This window comes from Erythrolamprus reginae, chromosome 1 (genome assembly GCF_031021105.1).
Source record: "Erythrolamprus reginae isolate rEryReg1 chromosome 1, rEryReg1.hap1, whole genome shotgun sequence".
Taxonomy (NCBI): Eukaryota; Metazoa; Chordata; class Lepidosauria; order Squamata; family Dipsadidae; genus Erythrolamprus; species Erythrolamprus reginae.
Genome location: NC_091950.1, coordinates 359071583 through 359090144, shown reverse-complemented (window position 1 = coordinate 359090144; position 18562 = coordinate 359071583). Strand labels below are relative to the sequence as shown.

At 39.5% G+C, this 18562-nt stretch overlaps 1 protein-coding gene across 3 annotated transcripts in view; it reads right to left on the bottom strand.

The window, feature by feature from the left end:
- Positions 1–18562, bottom strand: part of WDR26 (WD repeat domain 26) — a 45397-nt gene that overhangs the window by 25825 nt on the left and 1010 nt on the right. For all 3 annotated transcript variants that reach the window (XM_070734344.1, XM_070734346.1, XM_070734345.1), the window contains exons 2-3: positions 16512–16611; positions 16232–16288 (exon numbers count right to left, since the gene is read on the bottom strand). In XM_070734344.1, the coding sequence (XP_070590445.1) occupies positions 16232–16288; positions 16512–16611 (157 nt within the window). The remainder of the gene's footprint in view (positions 1–16231; positions 16289–16511; positions 16612–18562) is intronic.

Sequence of the window (18562 nt, the reverse complement as noted above, 5' to 3'; positions counted from 1 at the left end):
CAGATCAGCTGCTGGGCGGCTTCCCTAGGTCTTCCCCCTCTTGCTGGCGGGAGGGCGAGCGGCGGGCATCAGCGAGGAGTTTCCCCACCGCCCACGCAAACTCCTTGCTGCCGCCCGCCCGCCCTTCGCCCGCCCACGCCGTTCATTCTCGCCGCTTCCCAGCTGAGTCCTGAAGCGAATTGGCTTCAGGACTCAGCTGGGAAGCGGCGCGAGCGAGTGCGAGCGAACGGCTTGTCCGCCGCCCTTCGCCCGCCCACGCCGTTCATTCTCGCCGCTTCCCAGCTGAGTCCTGAAGTGAATTGGCTTCAGGACTCAGCTGGGAAGCGGCGCGAGCGAGCGCGACCGAACGGCTTGTCCGCCGCCCTTCGCCCTTCGCCCGCCCACGCCGTTCATTCTCGCCGCTTCCCAGCTGAGTCCTGAAGCGAATTCGCTTCAGGACTCAGCTGGGAAGCGGCGCGAGCGAACGGCTTGTCCGCCGCCCGCCCGCCCTTCACCCGCCCACGCCGTTCATTCTCGCCGCTTCCCAGCTGAGTCCTGAAGCGAATTCGCTTCAGGACTCAGCTGGGAAGCGGCGCGAGCGGCGTGGGCGGGTGAAGGGCGGGCGAGCGGCAGCGAGGAGTTTGCGTGGGCGGTGGGGAAACCCCAGCGCCGCTTCCCAGCTGAGTCCCCTTCCCAGGAACCCCAATCTTCGGCTCCTCGCTAGCGCTGCGGAAGTAAAAACACCATCTGCGCATGCGCAGATGGTGTTTTTACTTCAGCAGCGCTACTTCGCGAAAACCCGATCATTACTAGGGGTCCTGGAACGGAACCCTCGCAATGATCGGGGGACCACTCTGTGTGTGTGTGTGTGTGTGTGTGTGTGTGTGTGTGTATATATATATATATATGCTAAAAACATTATATATATACATACATACATACATACATACATACATACATACATACATACATATATATTTCTATGCCGCCCAGTCCTGAAGTGACTGCTGCTCAGACACTATAGTTTTCCGCCCACACCGAAAAAAAATTAGAGGGAACACTGGTTGGCAGTCCTCAACTTACAACCATATTTGAGCACAAAACCTCCCTAAATGGTTGTAAGTTGAGGAGTACCTCAATGTTGGATCAAACAAGTCAAGATTACAGTTCAGTAATAACAATGCTGACTAGTAGGTCATATCAATAGGATTGAGGGAGAGTGAGCAGGGTAGAGAGGGTGAATCAACTGCAACTCAGATAGTGCAAGGACCAAATTAGTTGAACAAACAATATAACTGATGTCCACAAACTATTCCTGATAAATCCCTACATGTTAGACCTATTCTCCATGTCCATTCTCATCTCCCCCACTCTACTAGCTTACAAAGATAAGCTAAAATGTATACATAATCTCACCTACATTAAAGACTAAATGTTACTCTAAGATTCAGAAACTCATATGATGGGGAACTTTTCTTTTTCTGAATATCGGTTAATAAACACTACTTGATTACTAAATCAAAAAATAAATAGCACTTTACATTCCATTTCTGAGAAATGATAACCATTCTAGCTCTATAATTTTGATACAACATGAAACAGTATTAACATCTCCACATTTTCATCCCCCATACTTCATCTGATTTCTACTAAGTACAGCTATACAGCCTATGTGTCATAATTTCCTACCCCATTTTTACTCCTCTCCCCACCTCAATTTCTGCTTTGTTCACCATCTTGCCATGTAACCACTTTACAAGTCCAATAAATAATTTTGCTTAGCATGCTTGTGCACTTTTATAGCTATACAAAGAAGTGTATATTTTACAAATGCTATGTCTTCAAGTGGGAATCCACATTAACTATGGGAGCAGAACTTTACAATATGCCCCTAGGCAGTATTAAAGGTTTTAATTATTTGTAAGTAAAGTTTTAATTGTTAATGCAATTTGTTTAAGAAGAACAGAATTATAAACAGGAAACAATACCATGACTTGAAATCTACTAATTCCACTTAACTATATGAGAGAAACCTGTATAACAACATTCCAAGGAGATGTACAGCAGTAGTAGTAATAGTAATAATAGATGTCTTCATGTGATTCATACTAGACCAGTGATGGCAAACCTATGGCACAGATGTCACAGGTGGCATGCAGAGCCGTATCTGAGGGCACACAAGGTGTTACCCTATGTCAGCTCTGGTCAGCTGATTTTCGGCCTTCTTTTTGTCTGTTTTCGCTCTCCTCAGACTTCAGGAAATCCTCCTGAACCCTGGGAATGGTAAAAAAACAGCCCAACAAATCTATTAGAAGTCCGGAGGCCCCAGCAGCCTCCAGACACCGGCACATCACTTCCACCGCTTCATTGACTGGACATGGGGTGGAGATGTAAAGCTGGGTATCATCAGCGTACTGATGATACCTCACCCCGTGCCCTTGGATGATCTCACCCAGCGGTTTCATGTAGATATTAAATAGTAGGGGGGAGAGGACCGACCCCTGAGGCACCCCACAAGGGAGAGACCTCGGAGTCGACCTCTGACCCCCCCCCACTAATACCGACTGCGACCGACCGGAGAGGTAGGAGGAGAACCACTGAAGAACAGTGCCTCCCACCCCCAACCCCTCCAGCCGGTGCAGAAAGATACCATGGTCGATGGTATCGAAAGCCGCTGAGAGGTCAAGAAGCACCAGGACAGAGGATAAACCCCTGTCCCGGGCCCGCCAGAGATCATCCATCAATGCGACCAAAGCAGTTTCCGTGCTGTAACCGGGCCTGAAACCCGATTGCTGGGGACCTAGATAATCGGCTTCTTCCAAGGATCGCTGGAGCTGGAGTGCCACCACCTTCTCGACAACCTTCCCCATAAAGGGAAGGTTGAAGACTGGCCGGTAGTTGTTAAGTACGGCTGGGTCCAGGGAAGGCTTCTTGAGGAGGGGGCGCACGAGCGCCTCTTTATAGGATGATGGAAAAGATCCCCTCCCCAAGGAAGCGTTGATAATCTCCTGGACCCAGCTCCGTGTCACCTCCCTGCTGGCCGAGACCAGCCAGGAGGGACACTGATCCAGTAAACAGGTGGCAGAACTCACAGCTCCAATGGCCTTGTCCACTTCATCAGGTGTCACCAGATCAAACTCTTCCCAGACAGGTGGACAAGTACGGGCCCCAGTCACCTCAACTGACTCGTTGTCAGCCGACTCTGTTTTCCGATTGGAGTCGAGGTCCGCCCGAATCTGAGCGATTTTATCAGCGAAAAACGTGTTAAAGTCCTCGGCACTACTCTGTAAGGGCTCCCCAACTCCCCTCTGGTTAAGAAGGGAGCGGGTCACCCTAAACAGAGCGGCCGGGCAGGATTCCGCTGATGCAATCAAGGCGGCATGATACGCGCATCTTGCCGCCTTGAGCGCCACTTTGTAAGTCTTAATAAAAGCTCTTACAAGTGTTCGATCAGATTCAGACTTACTCTTCCTCCATCGCTTCTCTAGACGTCTCTTCTGGCGTTTCAACTCCCGGAGCTCCTCGTTGAACCATGGAGTTCTACGGGGTCTAGCGCCGCGGAGAGGTCGCAAAGGCGCAATCCGATCAAGAGCCTCCGCTGCAGCCTTGTTCCAGGCTTCCGCAAGAGACTCCGCCGAACTGTGGACGAGTGCATCTGGAATAACCCCAAGCGCCATCTGAAAGCCCTCTGGGTCCATCAGGCGTCTGGGGCGGAACATCTTAATTGGTTCCGCCTCCCTGCGGGGAAGGATTGGAGCCAGGAAGTCAAGCCGTAGTATAAATATCAGGATCACTAAGTGTCTTATTCAATGGTGAGTACCAGTAATAATGGTGAGTAAATGGTTGTTAAGGGAATGGGAAATGGTAATTTAGGGGTTTAAAGTGTTAAGGGATGGCTTGCGATACTGTCCATACCCAAAAATGGTGTATTTACTTCCGCATCTCTACTTCGCGGAAATTTGACTTTCGCGGGCGGTCTCGGAACGCATCCCCCGCGGAAATCGAGGGAACACTGTATTGTTATTTCCAGTGTTAAACATTTGAAACACTTTTTGTAGTATAAACCACCAAGATAAGAGATTTAAAGAGTAATAAAATCAGAACAAATTAAAGCAGGTGAAAAATCTATTTCATACAATGGTTTCACCTGAGTTTTGAGTACCACTTTCAATTACAAATTGAAAGAAATTTTGGGAGGATTCTGAGAATCACAACTAGGATTTTTTGAAAATTCAGATTCTGAATTAAGAAAAATAACACATATTTATTGTAAAATTTCAAAAATTACATACCTGTAGAGGCAAAGTAAAATAAAATAATTTGCCCCAAACTTGAATGATCAATAAATATCAACCTGGAAAATTCTACATTGTTTATGTGGAAACAATGAAATCTGGTAAAACATCTTGACGCTCTATTTACTCTGAAGCTTTTAAATTTTACTTTTCATTTAATCTGGAGAGTATGTGGGGATTTTTCTACAGACGTTAGAGTTTCCATGTGGTCTACTGGCATTATCATCATAATCTTCATCATTGCAATTTATAAGCCGCCCAACTCCTTCCAGACTCTGGGCGGTGAACAGTAATATAAAACAAAGTAACAAACAATTAAAAAACCTTTAATACTAAAACATTCACATTCATTCAGCTGGGGCAAGATGACATCATTCACCAGCCCCAGGCCTATCAGCAAAGCCATATTTTCATGGCCTTTCGGAAGGCCAGGAGGGTGGGGATCGTTTGGACCTCTGGGGGGAGTTGATTCCATAGAGCCGGGGCCACCACAGAGAAAGTCCTCCCCCGCGGTCCTACCAGCCAACCTTGTCTAGCAGAAGGGACCTTGAGAAGACCAACTCGGTATGCCCTAACTGGCCATTGGGAGGTATGCGGCAGAAGGCAGACCTACACATAATCTGGCCCTAAGCCATGTAGGGCGTTAAAGATGATAACCAACACCTTGAATTGCATCCAGAGACCGAATGGGAGCCAATGTAGCTCACAGAGTGTTGGTGTGATGTAGGTGTACCTAGGTACACCCACAACAGCTCGCACCGTTGCATTTTGGACCAGTTGTAGTCTCCCAATGCTTTTCAAGGGTAGCCCCATGTACAGTCCATTGCAATAGTCGAGCCATGAGGTGATAAGGGAGTAAGTGACTGTGAGTAGAGCCTCCTGATCCAAATAGGGCCACAACTGATGCACAAGATGGATCTGTGCAAAAGGCCCCCTAGCCACAGCCGAGATGGTGAGCCAGTCTCAGCTGCGGATCTAGGAGGACACCCTGATTGCAGACCCACTCCGAGAAGGTATTTCCTGCCCTGAGCTATGAATTGACAGATCAAACTGTCCTTTGGAGGCAAACCCACAGCCATCCAGTCTTGTCAGGGTTGAGCTTGAGTCTAAGGATAAGGAGATCGCTGACCATTTCAATAGCTACTTCTGTTCAGTTTTCTCAAAAGACACCTTACAAAATAATACTATAGAGGGATATAGCATTGCTTCCAGCTGTACGGATTCAGCTCCAGTGATCTTAGAAGCCGATGTCTTAGAAGAACTTGAACGATTAAAGATAAATAAGGCAATGGGTCCAGATGGCATCCACCCCAGAGTTCTTAAAGAACTCAGATCTGTCATTGCTACCCCCCTGACTGATTTGTTTAACCAATCCTTGTTATCAGGAGAAGTTCCTGAGGATTGGAGAATGGCCAGTGTTGTGCCTATCCACAAGAAGGGCAGTAGAGAAGAAGCTGGTAACTACAGGCCAGTTAGCTTGACATCAGTGGTAGTTAAAATGATGGAGACTCTACTCAAAAAGAGGATAAATCAGCACCTAAAAAACAATAACTTATTGGACCCAAATCAGCATGGCTTTACTGAAGGCAAATCATGTCAGACTAATCTCATTGATTTCTTTGACTATGTCACAAAGGTGTTGGATGAAGGTGGTGCCGTGGATATTGCCTACCTGGACTTCAGCAAAGCCTTTGATACAGTTCCACATAAAGAGCTGATAGATAAATTAGTGAAGATTGGACTTAATCCCTGGATAGTTCAATGGATTTGCAGCTGGCTGAAGCGTAGACATCAGAGAGTTATTGTTAATGGCGAGTATTCTGAGCAGAGTCAGGTTACAAGCGGTGTGCCACAAGGGTCTGTTCTGGGTCCTATTCTTTTTAATATGTTTGTGAGTGACATAGGGGAAGGTTTGGTAGGGAAGGTTTGCCTATTTGCCGATGACTCTAAAGTGTGCAATAGGGTTGATATTCCTGGAGGGGTCTGTAATATGGTAAATGATTTAGCTTTACTAGATAAATGGTCAAAGCAATGGAAACTGAAGTTTAATGTTTCCAAATGTAAAATAATGCACTTGGGGAAAAGGAATCCTCAAGCTGAGTATTGTATTGGCAGTTCTGTGTTAGCAAATACTACAGAAGAAAAGGATTTAGGGGTAGTGATTTCTGACAGTCTCAAAATGGGTGAACAGTGCAGTCAGGCGGTAGGGAAAGCAAGTAGGATGCTTGGCTGCATAGCTAGAGGTATAACAAGCAGGAAGAGGGAGATTATGATCCCGCTATATAGAATGCTGGTGAGACCACATTTGGAATACTGTGTTCAGTTCTGGAGACCTCACCTACAAAAAGATATTGACAAAATTGAACGGGTCCAAAGACGGGCTACAAGAATGGTGGAAGGTCTTAGGCATAAAACCTATCAGGAAAGACTTAATGAACTCAATCTGTATAGTCTGGAGGACAGAAGGAAAAGGGGGGACATGATCGAAAAGATCAAAAGCAACATGAGAAAATATTATTTTACTGAAAGAGTAGTAGATCCTTGGAACAAACTTCCAGCAGACGTGGTAGATAAATCCACAGTAACTGAATTTAAACATGCCTGGGATAAACATATATCCATCCTAAGATAAAATACAGAAAATAGCATAAGGGCAGACTAGATGGACCAGGAGGTCTTTTTCTGCCGTCAGACTTATTTCTATGTCTGTTAACATCCATCCAGACCCTCACAGCCTCCAGGCACTGGCACATCAACACACCGCTTTGCTAAATTGACATGGGGTAGAGATGTAAAGTTGGGTATCACCAGCATATCGATGATATCTCACCCCATGTTGTCGGATAATCTTGCCCAGCGGTTTCATTAAGATGTTAAATAGGAGGGGGGAAGAGAACCGACCCCTGTGGCACCCCACAAAGGAGCGGCCTAGAGGTCAATCTCTGTCCCTCCACGCACACTGACTGAGACTGATCAGAGAGAAAGGAGGAGAACCCCCATGAGTGCCTCCCACTCCCAACCCCTCCAATCGTCACAGAAGGATCCAATGGTATTGAAAGCCACTGAGAGGTCAAGGAGCACCAAGATGGTGAAATGACCCCTACCTCGAGCTTGCCAGAGATCATCCATCAGTGTGACCAAAGATGTCCATTATGATAGCCAGAGAAAATTTTATTATATTGTCTGGCAAAGTATTCAAAAATTAAAATTAAAATACTTATTTCATGGGATTCCTAAAATGGTACTCTGATGTGCCAATGTAAATAAAGACAACTCATTTGGTACCTGGCAGGCCCTTATTTACCAGTTAAAACAAATATTATTAAAAATGGGAAATTGCCATGCTGCACAGCCTCAGTTTCCAACACCATCATTTTTTTAAAGAAAAAGTCTTTGGGTACCAAATGACACCCACTCACTTTTTTTAGAAAATAAAACAATGGTGGCTATGTATGGCTTTCCTTGGAATTGTACTCATCAGCCTAGAGCAAGAACAAAAATAAGCAAATATATAAAAAATATCAGGGGGAGTCCTAATGAGAATTAGGCCTACATGTCATTATAGAAGTGTTTTTTTAACTGTAGCTCTCACTAGGGCCTTTTCTGTAGTACTCAGACCATTATCTCAAATTTCCAAAGAGAACACTGAAGAAACTTAAAGTAAAACATATGGTAGCATAGACTTCTTTCACCTATTTTTAAACTTAAACTTCAGGACAGAGTACACCTGTGATGGTGGATCTGTGGCACGCATGCCATGCCACCTGTGGCATGCGTAGCCATACTTGAGGGCACCTATGCCAGCTTCAGCATGCATGCATGTATTGGCCAGTTGATTTTTAGGCTTATTTTCGGCCCTTTTTGCTCTCCCTATGCTTCCGGAAATGGCCCAATGGAAAGTTCACTTGTGTGTTTCATCTCCAGCCTCTTTTTTCCTATCAGAGGTCTTCAGGAACTGCTTTGGACATTGCAGCCAGGCCTCGCACATCTCGGGCCATTTCTTCTGCAGCCAGCAAGGCTTTCCTAAAGGCCTCTGCAGCAGATAACAGAGCTCCAGACCGATCCAGAGTTCTGCTATCAGCTGGAGGCCTTCAGGTAAGCTTTTCCAGCTGCAGAAAAAAATGGGACAAAGTATGTGAGGTTCCATTCCCGTTTCATTTCTAAACTTCCGATTGGCCTGTTGGACCAAGCTTCCGGAGGCTTTCCTCAATCCTGGGGAGAGCGAAAAATAAACAGCCCAATGGGCCTAGCAGAAGTCCAGAGCCTTCAGTGAGGCCTGTGGACATGCCGGGGGGAGCAGAACAGGGGTTGGGCGCATGCGTGGGGGGAGGGCACTGCATTATGGGTGTGGGCACGCACCTGAGCCGAAAAAGGTTTACCATCTCTGGACTACACCACTTAAATTTGATTTATGTAAATGGTAGCTTTTTTCAATTTTCATTTATATGATCAAGCTATTAAACAAAGTCTAAAGTAAATGTTTTTTTTTTAAAGTTCTTTTTCTTTGATACTACTAACCCAGAATTTTTTAGTTTCAGTTTGTTGAAAAAATTATAGTAAACTGATTTGTACATCATGCTAAACAATAATAATAAGTCAGTTCACATGTTATTCTAAGCCAAATGCTAACAAAAACATCATGCTGTTATGCAAGAAGTAGGCCAACATGTTTGTTTATTTAAATGTGTACACCACCCTTCATAACAAAGCCTTTGCAGGGCAGCTTACAAGATATTTTAAAATCACAATTAAATATATTACTCATAGTTTCACAAACATTTACATAATGAATCATCTACACTGATATTCTCTGTATCCTAAATAATGGAAAATATATTAATTGTTCCATGTCAGAATCTGCTAATTATTTGAGACTGTATACCTCACTAATTTATCTTACAACCATATATAAAGAGAAGGAAAATAAATGTTTATTTACCAATCTTTGTCACAATGTGAAACCCTTTCATCTCTCTTTTTTAAAATTGATAAGGTATCTGGAAGAATTGTGCTCTTTCCAACAATTCCTCCACTGCTTACTAAGGACTCACACGCCACAAGTAAAAATGCTATTATGGAATATAAAAAGCATTTGCCATGATGCACATATGAATGAATAACTAGAACGAATTATAGTTGACAAGGGACTTCTGTCCTGCTTCTCTCAAAGCTATACCATGCTATGAACATATTTGCTTATGTATAAGTCATTTCTCTCCATACTACATTTTGTAGAATAGTGTCCTAAAACATAAATGCTTTTTAAAATTATTTTAATTGCCCAAATTAGTATGCCTGAAATAGTTGGTTTAGAATAATTAATGGAATTATAAAGATATTTCTTATCTACAAGATAGCAAAAAAGTTTTCTTTTAAAATATTTTTTTAAAATAAGTTTTTTTTCCCCCTTAGGTTTTTAAAAAACTGACATAGTTCTAACAGATACATAAATATAGCATTACTATATGTTCTGCCTGCTAGTAGAAATCAAAGTTAACAGATCTGGTAATTGATCATACTTTAAAAGTATAAAAATAAATAACTTACAGAATGAGGTGACAAAACAGATTTGTGCAAGAAAGATACGCTAATTAAGCAAGAAGAAAGAGTTTCTGTGTAAACAAGATGTGAGCAGAACACTAACTCACAATTCGGATGATTTGAGGAATATGTTTCGAGTCCTGAGAGTACTTTTTATCTGGCTAAAATCTAATCATGAAGGTCCCTCGATGTTAATATTTGTATTTTATTATTTATGAAATTTATAATTTTGTAAGTATAAAGTTCCTATGATTGATATTAGGTTTGTATTTTGTGTGCTTGCCTTGCTTGCAAAGCTTAGATGTTGAACTGAAGCTTCATTATTAGAACTGTTCCTGCTTTAAAGATGCTGAAGGTAACATGTATATATTTTAGATTAGCATTGCATCATGCTTTTTTTTCTGTCACAGGGTAGTCATGTGACTTTGGAATTTGCATAGCTGAACAAAAATATTTTGGTAGTTTAACACATACTGTATTCTTATTGTTCTATTTTTATAGGTTGACTCAGCCTTCCATCCTTCCAAGGTTGGTAAAATGTGGACCCAGATTGTTGGGGGCAATATACAGTACTTATTCTCTGTAAACCACTTAGAGAGCACTGTAAAGCACTGCAAAACGGTATATAAGTCAAAATGCTATTGCTATTATAAGTGCACATATTCAGTACTGCTAAAGAGAAGCTGGTAAATTAACTGCATTAACTTATGTGATCAGTTAGATCCATCCTCAAAATACAGAATTCTGACAGAGGCCCACCTGCACACTTTTTATTTATTATTTATTTATTGATTAGATTTGTATGCCACCCCTCTCCGAAGACTCGGGGCGGCTAACAACAATAAAGAAGACAATGTAACAAATCTAATATTAAAAACAATCTAAAAACCCCCAATTTAAGAGACCAATCATACAAACAAGCATACCATGTATAAATTCTATGAGCCTAGGGGGGAGGGAAAAATTTCAATTCCCCCATGCCTGGCGACAGAGGTGAGTTTTAAGGAGCTTGCGAAAGGCAAGGAGGGTGGGGGCAGCTCTGATATCTGGGGGGAGCGGGTTCCAGAGGGTCGGGGCCGCCACAGAGAAGGCTCTTCTCCTGGGTCCCGCCAAATGACATTGTTTAGTCGACGGGACCCGGAGAAGGCCCACTCTATCAGTCGCTGGGATTTGTGCGGCAGAAGGCGGTCCCGGAGATATTCTGGTTCGATGCCATGAAGGGCTTTATAGGTCATAACCAACACTTTGAATTGTGACCGGAAATTGATCGGCAACCAATTCAGACTGCAGAGTGTTGGTGTAACATGGGCATGCCTTGGGAAGCCCATGATTGCTCTCGCAGCTGCATTCTGCACGATCTGAAGTTTCCGAACACTTTTCAAAGGTAACCCCATGTAGACAGCCTTACAGTAGTCGAACCTCGAGGTGATGAGGGCATGAGTGACTGTGAGTCCAGGTCCAGATAGGGCCGCAACTGGTGCACCAGGCGAACCTGGGCAAACGCCCCCCTCGCCACAGCTGAAAGATGTTTCTCTAATGTGAGCTGTTTTTAATGTTATGATCACTATCTACTATTTTAGATCTTTCCGATAGCATTGCTTCAACATCACATATGCTACAAAATCTAGCACAATAATGGTGAACCTATGGCATGCATGCCAGAAGTGGCATGCAGTGCCTTCTCTGATGGAACATGAGCTGTCATCCCAGCTCAGCTCCATAGTGCATGTGCGTGCGCCTCCTGAATTTTGGGTTTCTGCCACACATGTGGGGTAGCACATGTGCATGGATGCATTCACAGGGGCCAGGCAAGCATGGTGGGCCATGCACGCATGCACGGGGGGCATAGGGGAAGTCACCCGAGTTGCATTATGTGTGTGGGCAGCTGCGCAGTGTCGAGTGAGCGCGCTTTCAGTACACAACAAAAAGGTTAGCCATCACTGATCTAGCATATCACATACAGCCACAAAAATAAACTCCCATAACATAGAAATAGGCATAAATAATTTTGTAATAAAAACAGCAATAAACTACAAATACAAACTATACTGAACCCTTTCCATGTAACTGATGTTTCATTAATATGGTTCAATCACTTCAACCAGGGGACACTCAATCCATTATAACATTCACGGGAAATAAATTGAGGAATATGTTAGGTAATACTCACAATAATTCTTTAATACTCATAGAGCAATCTTTCCTATGAAATTTCTGATATATCAGAATATGCAAGCACTGCTATATATTTACAAATATCAGCACTACAATTAATTTCAAATGCTTACTAGCATTACTATTATTCATATTTCAAATGTATCCAAGATAAAAATCTTAAAAGATCTTAACATACAATGAAGGACTGATTTTGCATATTTCTTGGCAAAAGACTTAAATACTCCAAAAATGAAGACAAATGAATTGGCAAAACAATACTTTTGAAGCAGCTGCTCTAAAGAATGCAGAGGAACCAAATCAACTCTCCCACAAGAAGTGTAATGGCGGATATTAAAGGATTGTTTGGAACACTATATTAAAAAATAGCTTATGTTGATGGCAATTTGTGAATAAAATTTGAAGAGCTGCCAGCTGGATATATTTATGAAATACACCTAACCACTAAATGCAGGTGGGAGCTCCCATTTTCTCTAGAAGCACACATACAGTATTTTATATATGACTTCCAAACTAGAGTTGTGGCCCTTGCTGATGTGTTGTGTTTAAAAATTGTTAAGGGAAATCAAACTTATTGGTCTTATTAGATATTAAGTGTTGCTTGCTTTGTCTTAAAAGAAAATAATATAAAATATGGTAATAATTCTACAAGTAGACCCTTGAGAAACTGGTCTGGCAAGCTTCTGTAGATCTCATCAAAATGGATAGAAGAATAAGAGAAATGTCACTGAAGTTCATCATTGTGCTCTACTTCAATCATCCAATGTACATTCTGAAGCCTAAAAGTGCTCTTGTTGTTTGATTAGAATTAAAAATACTGACCTGGCAATAAACTAAATAATACAGTATATATAAATAATAGATACAAAACAATGTCAGAGTAATAATGATAATTGCATGCTTTAATTATGGATTGCTTTGAGGAACCATGGTTGTCAATGTTATTAGCAAGATGTGCTTTTATTTGGTCATTTCTTAAAAATATGTTAACAATTTCAACTTGAATTATTTCAAATTCAAAGTACTATTTTGGATGGAAAACTAGGGTGTGTAACTGCTTAAGAAATATCCTATGTCCACAATGGTGGCTTAAACTCAGAACATTTCTATAACAGCTTGTTCTATACTCACAATAGACATTTCACACTTGAAATGTGACTTTATGAATTTAAAATGGTTCAACATTTTGTACATCACTAATTCTTCAATGCTCTTATGAAACAAGATGCCACACAAAAATGAATTCATGTAATAATATAATTAATACATTTCCCTGTACTAAATGTATTCAAACACTGGACTAAGGGATATCTTAACTTAGACTTCTATACTGAGTATTGGTTGTCTTGACAGTTAAATGTCCACCTCTCAATTCTTTGACCATTGTTTGGAATGAAATGAGGAGAAGAAAAAGAATGGAGAGACTAGTAAAATTGATAAAATTCAGAATTCATTATAAACCTTTAATTTTGTATTTAGTAATAAGCCTCCTAGGAACAGCAAGTTTTGCTTCTGATGATTAGGATATGCAACATCAAGCAATCTGAGTTCAACATAGTTTATCTGGAAACTCTTATAAAAATCCAAAATATCAACATATAGCTATTATAGCTTTATATAGGTAGTCTTCAACTTAGAAACATTTGTTTAGTGGCCATTTGAAATTACAAAGGCACTGAAAAAGTGACATGATCAGTTTTCACACTAATAACCAGTGCAGTATTCCTTTGATATGTGATCAAAATTTGGATGTTTTGAAACTGGCTGCAGTATGATTACCTTTTGGTGAACTTCTGACAAAGTCAATGAGGAAGCCAAATTTATTTAACAACTGTGATGCTAACTTAACTGTGGTGATTCACTTAACAACTATGATAAGAAAGGTCATAAAATTAAACCACTACTTCCTTAGCAACAGAAATTTTGGGAATATGGATGCATATGTGGGAGATTTTGTAAATAACTAGCCCATGTGCAGAATTGTTTCCCTGACAATCCATCAAAATTCAAGTATAAATACTTTCAATTTTTTTTTCCTGTTAGTTTTTGATTTGTCAATAAAAGGGCAAATAGGATGAGATACATATGATTTATCATGAAGGGGAGGCAGATACTGTATATTTGTCTTTAATCCTAAGGATTAGATGAAAGGAAGAATAACCTTCTAAATATAGTTTTACAAGAGAATACTATATTTCAACTAGCAGATGAAAAAGTTTATTTTAAACTGGCCATAACATAATCCAATATAAATATCCAAAATTTCAATTTTACACAGCCACCGCACATCAAGGAAATCTTAAGTCATACAGGGTCTCCAAAAATTAGTTCCAAGGTTCACTTAAAGAATCAACTATTCTTCTAATAAATACTTGCCTAAACCAAAATTTAGAATTAGTTGCCCAAAAAAGGATTCTCGTTAATGTTTTGTTTTTTTTAAAAAACAGTTCATTGAGTTATATAACAAAACAGGTTATCACTTCCCATAAAACAGTGCTTCACAAATCACTGAGCTACTTTCTTGCAACCTGTTTCAGAGTATAATATGAATATGAGCAAAATAAATCAAATTAATACATTCAGGAAAATAATTAAAGGGACATGATTTTGAGTCCTCCCATCTCACACAATATAGCAATTTGGGTATGAAGATGACAGGCAATAGTGCTGTTTCTATTGTTATAAATCAACTGAAGGGAACTGAAGAAAGATTCTAAAGATATCTCCAGATTTCAATTTTAATTACTTATTAACTGAATGGATTTTACATACCAATGTGAATAGAATGAAAGGTTTTTCTTATTATAATTTATTGGAATTCCTGTATGAACATATTTTAGATATAGTAATTTTATCTATACAAGAACCTTAAGAACATTTTATTCCATTTTACAATAGAAGACAATGCGAGCATAGCTCAATATACCTTTAGCAAAGCCTGTGTATACCTAAATAAGATGATGTTCAAAATACTGAAAGAATAACAATCCATAAAGAACTATTTTAACTTTTTTTAAAAAAAGGTGTATTTTGTGGGTTTTTTCTTATTAGGCCTTAGATGACCTCTTAATTATTTAGTACAGTACTTAATGCTTTTTTGTATACTACATTTATATTATCATCTACCTATTCATAGGAAAGCATATACAAAAGTACTTGCTTGCAAGAAAATATTTAACTTGATTAGCCTTCAGACTGAACAAAACAATATATACTGTACTTTCACAGAGGAGAATAAATGTGGCAAAACATCTGTTTTGCACACCACTTCCTTTGTGAAGTGGGAGGGTGCAAAAAACAGGAAAAGTATCCTTTTGATAACAGAGAAACCTCAAGAAAGCTAAGCAGACCAGTAAATTCCTCTGTTTTTAGAAAGGCTATTTTCCACTTGAATCAGAGGAAAATGTTTTATCAAAACACTTTCATCAAAACAAAAAACATATGGAGAAATGAGTAGTAGAACTATTGTTAGTGTCTTTAATACATTAATTACATAGTTGAGACATAATTCTACATATCACTAAAATTATCGTTTTATTGCTTTATTAAGTTAAAAACAAAATTCAATCTAGGTAATTACAAATATGCTAACCCTGTACAATAACCATGCCTCTAAACTTCACAAACCAAACCAATGATTTCGCTAGAACCTAAAATGTAAAAACTGTGTTACTTAGCTTTTAGTTAAGCAAATCTCAAAGATTTATTCATTTATTTATTTAAACTTCTATGCCACCCAATCCCGAAGGACTCAGGGCGTCTTACAATAGTATAAAATACAAAAAACAATTAAAAAGAAGTAAAATATACAATTCTAACTATAAAACCCAGATTAAAACCTATAATAAACTAAACAGTCAACATGCATGCACAATTTGGACAAGTTGAGTCCTCAGAGAGGGGCGGCATACAAATCCAATTAAAATCTAAATCTAATTCATGGCCCCCAGGCCTGCCAGCAAAGCCAGGTCTTTGTGGTCTTATGGAAAGCCATTAGGGTGGGAGCAGTAAGGACTTTGGGTGGGGGGGGGGGGAGTTGATTCCATAGAGAGATACGTATTTTGGCTACATTGATACATGTATGAAAGTTTGCATACAAAGCATAAGCTTTTTCCTTTTTTAATTGGAAATTGGAAAATATATTTTTCTTGACATACATATATAACTAAGTATGCAGATCTCAACGTAAACTATTAAAATATATTTTTTATATCTAGAGTTTATTGAAGAGCCTCTCTTACCACAATTGCATTAGAAGAGTGCACCAATGGCTTCAGTTCATTCAGGTCGTTCTCAGCCTAGAAAATGCAATGTTAAAAACAATTAAGAAAAATAAAAATGGTAAACCAACGTTGGTGAAATATACTGTATTATCTAAAAACTAATAATCTAGATTTATTTTTGTTTACTTAGAGTTAAGTCTCATTGTAATGAACAGATTGGTTTTATTAAGATATTATGCATAAGGTTGCAATCATTGTTACAATTAGGCAACCATATTATGCCTCTTTAAATTATTACCTTATCCCATTCTCCTTCCATGACATGATTGCGGAATTTTGTGGCAGAAGGGTGTTCTAAACGACATCCTGACTCTTGCATGAGAAGATCAACAGTCTGGCTGTGAGAGAGAGGCATAGTGTTTTTAAAAAGTTGACCAGTCTTTATTCTTATAGATAAGCCATCCAGTGAAGTCTCAGTACAAATTTTTTTTAAATGTAACAAAATTTACCTGGGCTTTCTCAATAAATTCTAGCAAATATGACATATTTTTCTACTATTTTCATCATAAATATTTTCCATAAGAAATTATTTACTTAATAATCAATATATATTCTTACCTTCCCAATTATTTAAAATGAACAATACTGTTTTCCTTGTGTTAAAAATCTTAAATGTTTGCCTCTTGACTTCTGTCAATCCCATTTTTATTCTGTGCTAAATTAATATCAACCTATTCTATTCCTGCAGTGGTTCAAGTTCTCACCTTATTAAGACATTATGTGTGTGTGTGTGTGTGTGTGTGTGTGGTATGTGTGTCACATGTTTTGGCTGAATTTGAAAATTAAGGGAGACTAGGATAGATCTATTTCAGCCTTATTTTGGCCTCATCAGCTAGCCATAACCTCACTGGGAGTTGAACCTGCAACTTTTGCCTTGTAAAGCAGAGAATTAACCTCTTAATTAATTAATTAATATATAATATATATTATATATATGTTTTTTCTGAATTTTTAAAATTAAGGGAGACTGAAAACACACACACATATATAGTGTAACAATGTGTGTGCGTAACATATTTTATTTATTTATTGGATTTATATGCCGCCTCTCTGAGGATTTTGCTGATGATGAAAACGAAGGGAGCCTAGTATATATATATGTGTGTATATGTCTCTGTGTGTGTATACACACGCACACAAACATATATATGTGTATGTATGTATGTATGTACTGTATATATATATACACATATATATGTATGTATATATAATACATATATATACACACATAGAGCGTATCTTGGAAAACTAAGGTCTTCATATTTATATATGAATATGAGCATGTATATGTGTGCATATATATGTATTTTAAGTATTTATGTGTGTGTGTGTGTGTGTATATTTATTCGACACAAAACATATATATATACCGGTATATATAACTAGCTACTACTACTACTATTATTATACACAACTTATAGTAATCCAAATTACTGGTGTACCATGTTTATTTATTTTTCACCCTCCCCCATTGCAATGGATGCCTATTACTCAGCTCAAAGTACTGCAGTGCTGCAAGCTACACAAGAGTCAACATATTTGACATTAATTTTAAGTACATTCCAAGGGAGTTAGACACAGGTATATTCAAGTTTGGTTTTAATATTGTCAATCTACAGTTTCAAATGTTAGCTTAAAATTACAGATCGTTTATCTAGATGTGTAGGGATGTTTTGTTGTAATCTAAAATGCTTCTCTATTAGACCCATCTGAACATTTTTCACACATTCTTATATTCAAAATGCTACTTTACCACTATAACCTCTGTAATTTATTTGTCTTTAAATAATGTGGCGTTGGGCATTTTACATGTTCTCTTAAAACGAAGTTCATATTGGACTAGGCCTGAAAAACAGGCCCTGTCAGCTCACTGCCTTCAACTCATTTCACTGTTTTTGTTTATCCCACTGTTTTCATTTCTGTCTTTGTTATTAAAACGTAACATACTAATGTGAGCCAATATATCTTCCCATCCGAGAAGAATAGATCAACATACAAAATGTTGGTCTTTCCCTCCCCTCCCCTTAGGTATATAATTGATCTTTAAAATAAACAAGTCTATCATAGTTGTCATTGTTCTCATCAACACAAACCTAGATCCATATTCTGGCCAAACATCATCCGATGTTGGTTCCTATAAAAACAGGTATTGGCAAGAGGAATACCGTCCGTCTAACTCTCGAAATCTCCCTCCCCCCCTCAAAAAAAAGAGGGGGAGCAGCCGAGGCAGGGCGCTGGAAGTACAAACATGGTGGGCAAAGTCATCCTCCGGACGATGTGTCCCCCCGC